This window comes from Osmerus eperlanus, chromosome 22, assembly GCF_963692335.1.
Source record: "Osmerus eperlanus chromosome 22, fOsmEpe2.1, whole genome shotgun sequence".
NCBI lineage: Eukaryota > Metazoa > Chordata > Actinopteri > Osmeriformes > Osmeridae > Osmerus > Osmerus eperlanus.
In genome coordinates, this window is record NC_085039.1 from 9,452,177 (window position 1) to 9,461,909 (window position 9,733).

Sequence of the window (9,733 nt, forward strand, 5' to 3'; positions counted from 1 at the left end):
TCCTCTCCTCTCCTTCTCCTTTCCTTTCCTCTCCCTCTCCTCTCCCTCTCCTTTCCTCTCCTCTCCTCTCCTCTCCTTTCCTCTCCCTCTCCTCTCCTCTCCTCTCCTTCTCCTTTCCTCTCCTCTCCTCCTTTCCTCTCCCTCTCCTTTCCTCTCCTTCTCCTCTCCTTCTCCTTACTTTTCCTTCTCCCCTCCCCTCCCCTCCCATAGTCCTGGTCACTGACTGCCTTCCCACTGCCCTCCCACCAGCACTGGAGGCACATGAGTGGAAATGCCAGCCCTAATGGGATTTCCCTTAGGCCAATAAGTAGAAGCTTAGAGGCAAATACTGTTTTGAGGGTTTTCCCACCCATGGTGGGGATAAGTGAGGCTGAGTATGGGAATGTTTTTTGTTTGTGTGAGTGTGTGTGGATAGAGAAAAATAGTTACTGTGTGTGTGTGTTTGTAGGTACTGTGTTCTAGGTGCTTTTAACGTGTTGACTGACATTCTATGTGTCTTTGTGTGTGTGTGTGTGTACAGCCTGCTGCACTGCCTGGTGTCTGTGGTGTTCCAGATGACCATCCTGAGGGATCTGGAGAAGCTGGCCGGCTGGGTCCGTATCTCCATCATCTACGTCCTCAGTGGCATCACCGGAAACCTGGCCAGCGCCCTCTTCCTGCCCTACCGACCCGAGGTACACACACGCACGTACACACCACACACACACACACACACGTTCATCCTACAGAAAGCAATACATGGATGACAACACGTACGGTAAATAAAACACATCGAAAACAACACCCTCTCCTCCTGCCTTCCCACCCAAGCCCTATCCCATTCCTCCCAGTGTCCTCCCGTGCCACATGGCATATCTCCACTGAGCCAGTCAGGTGTTTCGCATGCAAGCTGTCAGCTAAGTGGCGTGAGAGAAAGGGGGGAGGAGGGGGGGGGGGGGGGGGGGGCATCCATAGCTCCACACGGTCAGAGGCTCAGCTCACTCACTGGAGTCAACTGGAGCTTTGGAGAGGGAGATTACGGGAACTGGATATCAGTGACCCTGTCTGGAGGGGAAAACAGCTCTCCATCCAGCCTCCCATGCCCTGCCCTGGGCAGATCTGCCAGATTCCAGCCTCCCCTGCCCTGGCTCTCCTGAGGCAGAGGGCCCTTCAGTCTCTCACCACAGCAATGTTAACTTCAGAAGTTTAGTCATTATGTTGGTGGTTATTCACCTCAGAGAGGTGAAGTACTACCCACCTGTAGTGGTGCTGTGCCAGTCTCCCTCCAGTGGCAGACAACGGGAAACCTCCAATTCAGCCTTGCTTTATTGGACAATATGCTACGTATTTACGAACAAAATACTTTATACACTTTCTTATTGGATATATTGAGTTCATACTGATTAGTAAATTAATCAGCTTATGTCCACTTCATTGGCTGTGTCACTAGTTAAAGTGCAGGCACACATACACATACTGTACACACACACACACTTGCCCCCCCCCCCTCTCCACACACACACACACACACACACCGAGAGCTCCATGTCTTTCTCACTCCGGCCCAAACTGGTTGTTGATGTTCGTTATGTGGTCATCCTCAGGTCTAATCCATTCCTTTATCTCCTGTATGATGTGCCCATGGAAATAAATGTAAACAGCGCAGGAAGGGATGGTGATCCCCACAAGCCCTTACACTGTCCCATCCAAATAAGGAAGAACAAAAACAAGTCCTAGTTTTTGTCTATCAAATGAATGGACTCCCAGTGCATAAAATGCTCATTGTTCGGACCCGAGTTCAGGAAGCATCAAGCACGTTTTGTTCCTGGCTTATTAACCCAGTTGAAGGACAGGATTACCCACATTTACTGGCACTGGTCTGTTGTCCAGCCAATGCCAGTAAAGCTCTACTCTGTGCCTCTGTCTCTCTCTCTCTCTCTCTGTCTCTCTGTCTCTCTCTCTCTCTCTCTCTCTCTCTCTCTCTCTCTCTCTCTCTCTCTCTCTCTCTCTCTCTCTCTCTCTCTCTCTCTCTCTCTCTCTCTCTCTCTAATCATCACAGATTAGCCCATAATTCTATTGTGTGGGCTGCCAAACAGTAATTAAACAACCCATATGTGGTATTTATTCACTTCCAGAGGTTGGTTTCGAGAAAGCAATTATTCCCGAGTTACCGCACGTCCCTAACTAAAAGTCCCGTCTCGCCCCATACAGTGATGTGTGACAGCGTACACAAAGGCTTATGACCTACTGTAAACACCCCCGTCTGCTGCCGTGTGTGTGTGGGGGGGGGGGGGGTACCAAGCCACTTAGCGTCCAGTTTGAATAAGAGGAGATGATCTACTTACTGGAGTTAACGACACCCCATGATGCGGTCCTCCGTCAGCGAGCGGTCCTCATGCTGCTTTCACACGAGGAAATGGAGTGGAAGGTGAAGTGGACGTGTCGTGCCGGAGGATGGCGTCCCGTACTGTTCAATAACTTGTGCAAGATGAGATGTTGATGAGCGTTGAGGTTCAAACTCTGTGAACTTGAGTGTATTAAACGGACAGTTCCAACTTCTACGTTCTAGTAAGTCCGACTTCTAGAATGTTCGTCTGTAGCCTTCCGTAGTTCTCACCGTTTTAGAAGGTCACGCTGCGATGAGATCTGTTCCGATGGATCACCTCAGCACAGAGCTTCGTGGAACCACCTTCTCCTTTAATCCCCCTACAACAACTGGAAGTAGAAGTGCTTGTGAGATTAGTATCGTGTCACCTGTCTAAGGCATTAAGAGGAAGAGCCGTCACTCACGGAGGCATGGGAGCGCCACACAAGGTGGGATTTGACAGGAGGGGCTTAGCAGTGACGGCTGAAGCCCCTGGTAATGTACCGGGGCGCCCACGAGATCACAACTGGAGTTGGGGTGGAGACTATCACTGAGTAGAGTGACTGGTATGGATGGAGGAATGGATACAAAATATATATATAATGATGCCCATTGGTTGAAAGTGCTCTGACGTTAGTTTGAAATGTCGTCGGTCAATCTGTCACCTGCTCTACAGAGGATATTTTGGTGACCTAGGTAATGTAATAAAAAATGTGCCCTCTCAAATACTCCAAACTGGTATCGTACTCTAATGTATTCGTACTGGTTTGCGACACAGAAGAGAGAGTGTAGTTTAACCCAAGGTGAGCGTGTGTGTACCACGTGGCTGAGGCGTGTGTAGAGGGATGAACGCTCTCTCCTTCCCACCCATGGAGAGAGGTTGAACTCTCAGATTAGCCACCTGCCCTCAGCTAACCATCGGAGCCATGACGTCAATCTGATCAGGTCAAAGGGAAAGGTGACTCGGCACCTCCCGGAGATCCTGAACTTCCATAGGTGTGGGGATCTTCAAGACGTTGCATCTGACTCACTCATGGGACTGGTAGTATGCTCTGCTCAGCAGTGACGTGTCATTGTGGTTAAAAGTGTTTTGTTGGAATAAACTCCAATCTGTACCTCCTCAAAGCTTCCTGTTAACTGTTTCAGCATACATCCCACTAAGCATTGTTTCATGTCGAGAATAGTGTTTTTTTCCTCATTTCACTTAAGGTAAGTTAATGTTGTTGTTACGGTATTTGCAGGAATGAGGAGGCAAGTGCAGATTCAATGGTTCTTTTAATAACTCTTCTGGGATTTGCAACAACGGAGGCCCATACTCCGAACAATAATCAAAACCTCTGACACGAGATACGTCAGGACAGTGTAACGCATAATAACCGACAACCAAGTAAAACAAAAACCCAGGTTATATACTCTACTAACGATAATCAGAAACAGGTGAACAAACAGAAACACAGGTGTGCGCAATGGTGCGTAACGCACTGGACAGCGCCGCCCTTAGTACTCTGGTGAATCCGAGCGTCGACCTGGAGCCGCTGGTCCAGACGTAACAGTTGTGTGGCCCTACTTTTAATCATTAGAATCTCTCTTCCTGTGTCGTTGTCTAGGTTGGACCAGCTGGGTCCCAGTTTGGGTTGCTGGCCTGTCTGTTTGTGGAGCTCTTCCAAGGCTGGCAGATGTTATTGAACCCCTGGAAGGCCTTCCTCAAACTGGTGGGCATCGTCCTCTTCCTCTTCCTGTGCGGCCTCCTGCCCTGGATCGACAACATCGCCCACATCTTCGGCTTCCTGAGCGGCCTGTTGCTGTCCTTCGCCTTCCTGCCCTACGTCACCTTCGGGAACTTCGACAAGTACCGGAAGAGGATCCTCATCCTGCTCTCGCTCGTGGTCTACATCGGCCTGCTCTCCTCGCTCTTCGTCTGGTTCTACGTCTACCCCATCCACTGGCACTGGCTGGAGCACCTCACCTGCCTGCCCTTCACCAGCAAGTTCTGCGAGAAGTACGAGATCGATCACGTGGTGCACTAGCTCCCGGTCGCCGGAGCTCACGACCTTGCTCGACCGCATGCTAGCAAGCTACGAGACCTCAGGTACGGGGACGGGAAGCGCAAAGGGATGGGAGCTGCTAAGGGAAATGGATTTTCAAATTGTTCAGTGTGACCGGCTGGCGGACAAGATTTTTTGAGGGCCCAGAGATGGACTCAAATGTGTTTTGCGCTGTCTTCGGGGATCGAATGATAATCGGAGCCTCTGAGTCTGACTGAAGTTGCTATATCAGTGTAGACTACTGTAATTGTGGATAATGTTATAGACAGTTACTTTATCTACGTACTACCAATGCCTCATAACTTTTGTACTTCTTTGTTCTACATGTATTCAAAAGTATGGAAAACTATAATTTCTCATTTCAAATTCTGTTTCATACTGTGTTCGCGACATGTCAGTGTCACTGATATAACATACACCAATTTTCCTCATACATTCTGTATCTTTTTTTTATACATATATTCATTAATTCATGATTTGCTTGTCAAGTGTAAGTGCCAGCTAGTGTTACACTGAATTTTCATCAGCTGTCAGATACCAGCTGTTGTAAAGGAACAGTGAGAGTCTTTCATTTTAAGATGGAAAAGATGAAACGCATTTCATAAAACCTGCCAGAATGTCATCAAACATCACCAGCTGCCTAATGCACCAACTATGCCATCCGAATCCTAAATGTCAATCTGCTGGTATTTTCATTTACTATCATAGTTACTACAGCAAAACGACCATTGGAACTTTGTGCCACAGCCTTAAAGACAGGGCTGGAGTTATGAACACACACATAATTATGCCATATTGGACTTACCCATGCTATTACTTTGCTACCTTCTTAGAAAAAAACGATTTCAAACTGGTAGCGATGAAAGATGATTTCTGGATTCTCCACTAGAAATGTCAATGTTCTGTCTATTCTGTAAAAAAAAAACAAAAAAACGTTTTGGTAGAAAATCATTAGCACTGTATCTGGCAGTGATCCAGGAGGTTGTCAATGGAAGTTACTAGAAGGAGGAAAACTTCCTTGGTCTATATTTCATGTTTGTCTTGGAAGATGTTTGTCCTAAACCGCTGACAGACACTTCCTGAAAGGTGAACTGCCGCATTGAAACGGATTTAGGCAGGACATATTCTAGACAAACTTTGCTTTGTCACTTTACTCACCCAGTGGTCTACTGGTGGTGTCCTGGGTGAACGTGACAACCATTTCAACGGCGGTTATTAGATTATTTTGACAAATTTGAACAGCCTCTGGAAGTGATTTACAGCCTCATTTTTCATCCCGACTTCTGTGTAGGAATTCACAGTGCCTTTTTGTGATGTTTATACGCCTCGAGTCTTTAAATTGAACCACTTCCTACTCTGTACTGTACATTTGCAAAATAATTGCATGTAGTGAATATGTTTCTACATTGGCAATTGGACCAAAATAATTTTGCTATTTATTGGACTAAAAAAGGAAATGTGAGTGTTGTATGACTATATTTTACGTTATTATTCAAACTATGTATGTATCAAATTATGTATGTATAAAAAAATCACAACGGCCCTGAAATTAAATGTAATTATGGTATTAATTATGCTTCTTGTTTTAGAACTAATGGGGTTGTCTTAATATGGTTTTAATTGCTCTATGAAGCTAAATTGCATTCTGTACTGATTTTAAATACCAGCCTGAATGGAGATCTGGCTCCTACTATATGTTTTTTCCAGGCAGGTGGAGATGTAGGGCCAGGAATAGAAGGAGTCTTCAGGATTGAGGACTAAATTACCCCTCAACTTTAATCCCAGTGGGCCACATAAACCCCGCTGTAGCCTACATCTGCGTGTTTGTGGATCAAAAGGACATGTTTTGAGTCCCAATTGAAACATGCAAAAGAAGAACCTTAAAAAAATAGTCACTTTATTTACAAAACATTAGTTAAAAAAAATCTTGGATACAGACCTCATGTGGGCACGAACCAAAAACGGTTCTACAGTATTCTTGAAGAAGAACAACATGTTTATAGGATGTACACCCAGATAGGAGTGGGGAAAAGGCAAACAATTCACCCAAAACACAGTATCACTCCATTTACAACTTAATCATCTCCATACGCAGTACCCTAATAAGACCTTTAGCCCATTCTACACACACACACCAGGCTCACACCGACTCTAATGCTGCTTGCTGGATATGTTTACTGTTGGGCGCTCGGTGCCAGTAAACAGGTGCAGTGGTAATACCTGCTAATGGAGATTGACAGCAGTCTCAGCCCGTTAGTTGTCCAATCACTCGAGCCTGAGGAGAGAGAGAGGCGGGCTGTTTCTAATCAATCTGCAACAGACAAAGCCTAGTTCTCATGTCTCTCCCCTGGCATGTCTTAATAGAGCATTTAGGCATACAGTCTGTAGAAGCGCATTCTACTGCATGGGGTTGTGTGTTTATGATTGGGATACATTTTACATACTTTGTTACTCCCTATAGTAATTGAATTTGCCCAGTGCTTATGAAAAAAGGCATGAAAAAAAAGACTTCTAATTAAATAATGACAACTATTATGATTTGACATGGAAATAAGAAAGCGTCCCTGCAGGTTGCTTGGATCAAGGGAACACAGTAAAAGGGATGCTGAGTTTATGCTATTTTTAATGCTTGCATTGCATACATACACACACAACCAGTGCAGCCACAAGACATCAACACATAGCTAGTTGACACCTACATTGCACGGTCAATATCAACTCAATTAACCACAGTTAGGGTAACTGATGGAGGAATTCCATAGTATCCATTGCAACACATTATGCAGTGAACTGCAGCACATTTCTATTGCCACTGCTCTCCCTGCAGCAAACTAATTAAAAACACTTTTTATATAAGAAATGTCCAGCATTAATACAAAATAATATTGAAAAAACATATAAATAAAATGTCCTTATATGCAATATAGAAAAATTCGTCCTTTTGATGCTCCATATAATGTTCGAATGACAAAAAGATTAGTTATTTAGGCAGTTAGCTCTATTTCGCTGTATTTAGTAACACAACTCATGCCTTAAAATGTGTAGTGCTATAACTGACAACCTGTAATTCCATTATTTTCCAAGAAAACTGTTAATATGGTGAGTTGGGATTGGTTGGTTGGTTGTTTGGCAGGCAGAGACAGCTCTGGTGTGACCAGGGTTGTCTGCTAACACAGACACATACCTGGCAGGCAGGGCAAACACCCTGCAGCACAAACCCATTTTAGTACAGACATCCAGCCACATACAGACCTAGCCCACATTAGCAAGAGCCTTCTTCACAGACCCTATGTCCTCGGAAAGCAGGACCCAACCGTCTCTCGTTCCCACTTGGGCAGGAATCAGGGGCGTGGTTACATCCTTTTTACTGGGGCACGTGCCCCAGTATAAATCTTCTGTGCCTCAGTAAAATCAAAAGTTTGAGTTTTAACAATTTACTTTATTAGTCAGTGCATTAATTTAGATTGATAATCCCGGAAAAAATAAACGCAGTATCCCAATCAACGCTTGTAAAAGTGTTGTGCCGAAAACACAAATGATGCACGCAGAATTCCATGTCAGAGCACTCTTCTGAGCTTGCCAAGCCACTGCTGCATGCACACAGAAGTCCAGGTGTCGGACTCGGCACACAAGTCAGAATTGAGGTAGGCTAAGAAAACATTACAAAACTAAAGATAGTTTCTAAATGATAGGCCTACCGATCATTGTATTTTGACTAGGCTAAAACATAAAAACAATATTAGCTACATGAAGCGCTCAAATGAATGCGAAAAAATGTGCGCGCTAGCATTAACTGTTGATGTCCCTGCCAAAGCTGATATCATACTTGCTTCCCTGAACTCTTGTATAGTGGGATCAAGGGGAGTTTCTATAGCCTATAGTGCATTGTGCGCAGCAAGCTTGTGCCCCACTCTACTGTGCCCCAGTAGAGTTTTATGTCTAACAATGCCTCTGGCAGGAATCCACTTCGACACTCAGCAAAGCTCAGACACAACCGCTGTTGCGCCGCATGAAGGCGTGGCCCCTGACGTGGTGGTACATCTCCGTGAATGTCAGGGGCCCCACGGTTATCTCGCTGGGGCCGTGAACTTTGAAGCCCGACTTTCGGTAGAAGGGCACCAGGAAGTCCTCGCACATGAGGACCGCGCGGCGCACGCGAGGCTGGCAGCGCAGGTACTGCAGGTAGCGCCACAGCAGAATGGAGCCCTTGCCTTGCTGGCGGAAGGTGCGGTGGACGGCCAGGACGTGGATGTGGACTGTGGTGCCGTGAGGCTTGTGCAGGATCAGGGCATCCTGGACAGCGAAGGGGAGGAAGGAGAGGAGATCTTTTTTTAAGTATGTGGGAATGTTTGGAGGAGAATATGTCAATCAACCAAATGCATCACCCTTGTTGTGTCTTCAGATGTTCTTACATTTGCTGTATGATTTGCCTGCTCTCTTTCATCTCATAACGCAAACGTTTTTTGGGAATGCTTCAGTTGTATATGCCAATTGTTATAATACCTTGCTAACACGATCATACTGCATTTCGAAATACTTATATAAAACGTCCATGTGTCTGCTAGCAGGTGTAGTTAGCATACAGGTGCTGGTCCTACCGTGGTTAGCTTGTCCTGGTCCCACAAAGAGCCTATGATGAAAGCCACCAACCGTCCCTCCTCAAACCAGCCAAGGGACAGCTCAGGACACAGCGTTAAGAAGTGTCGCACCTCGTCTAGGTGCAGAGGGCACTCGCCAGATACTGAGATGAAGGCTGTGAAGGTAGAAAAGGAATGATTAGCCTTCTATGTACTATGCATTAGTAGCCTATACATTCACATGCTGACTTGTCCTAAGTCGGTCCTGACATTTAAACAAATTGTATAAGAAATCAAAAAGAAAAAAGAAAGAAAAATAAATCAATTCAGAAAAGTTACATTTACAGTGTATCAGAATCCGTTGGCTTACCTTCCCTCTCTATCTCAAACACGCTGATTGCGTCCTCGGGGCTCAGCGAACGAAACTCACTGGCCGGGAGCGTGTGGCGACGTTGACGCCCCGGGGAAATCTGAAGAGGTCTCATGAAAGGCAAGGCGCTGACTACAGACATGGTGTCGATTCAAAAATTATCTTAGACTTTATACACAAATTGCCGCTCGGTCTTTAATTTTAACTTGAACCAATCCAAACGACCTCGCTGTGCGTTAAGACTGATGTTAGAGTGCTGCGCCATGCGTATTTATACCTTTGGTTCTTAAGAGCTCTTGGTCATAAGCCTATAGCAAGCTTGGTGATCAAATCCTCCATTCTAAGAGAATACAGTCAATAATAAACATAATTACTCGGATTTGTCAGGGTAATTCGT

At 45.5% G+C, this 9,733-nt stretch overlaps 2 protein-coding genes across 3 annotated transcripts in view; one reads left to right on the top strand and one right to left on the bottom strand.

Moving 5' to 3' along the window:
• The window catches only part of LOC134008810 (inactive rhomboid protein 2-like), a 23,555-nt gene extending 17,599 nt beyond the window's left edge, over positions 1 to 5,956 (top strand). For both annotated transcript variants that reach the window (XM_062448346.1, XM_062448347.1), the window contains 2 exons: positions 521 to 674; positions 3,952 to 5,956. In XM_062448346.1, coding sequence (XP_062304330.1) covers positions 521 to 674; positions 3,952 to 4,371 — 574 coding nt within the window. In that variant the 3' untranslated portion in view covers positions 4,372 to 5,956. The remainder of the gene's footprint in view (positions 1 to 520; positions 675 to 3,951) is intronic.
• Positions 5,957 to 8,214: 2,258 nt separating this feature from the next.
• aanat1 (arylalkylamine N-acetyltransferase 1) lies at positions 8,215 to 9,580 on the bottom strand. Its single transcript, XM_062448466.1, has 3 exons — positions 9,337 to 9,580; positions 8,988 to 9,142; positions 8,215 to 8,682 (listed from the first exon to the last, which is right to left on the bottom strand). The coding sequence occupies exons 1-3, from the start codon at positions 9,476 to 9,478 to the stop codon at positions 8,374 to 8,376; spliced, it is 606 nt and encodes a 201-aa protein (XP_062304450.1). The 5' UTR covers positions 9,479 to 9,580; the 3' UTR covers positions 8,215 to 8,373.
• Positions 9,581 to 9,733: the final 153 nt, after the last annotated feature.

What these genes read in the sequence shown, in the direction of transcription:
- aanat1 (XM_062448466.1), bottom strand. Translation starts at nt 9,478, where the DNA reads ATGTCTGTAGTCAGCGCCTTGCCTTTCATGAGACCTCTTCAGATTTCC. An exon ending in GTTTGAGATAGAGAGGGAAG is followed by an intron (nt 9,143 to 9,336) that starts GTAAGCCAACGG and finishes CTACCTTCACAG; the next exon opens with CCTTCATCTCAGTATCTGGC. An exon ending in ACCAGGACAAGCTAACCACG is followed by an intron (nt 8,683 to 8,987) that starts GTAGGACCAGCA and finishes TTCGCTGTCCAG; the next exon opens with GATGCCCTGATCCTGCACAA.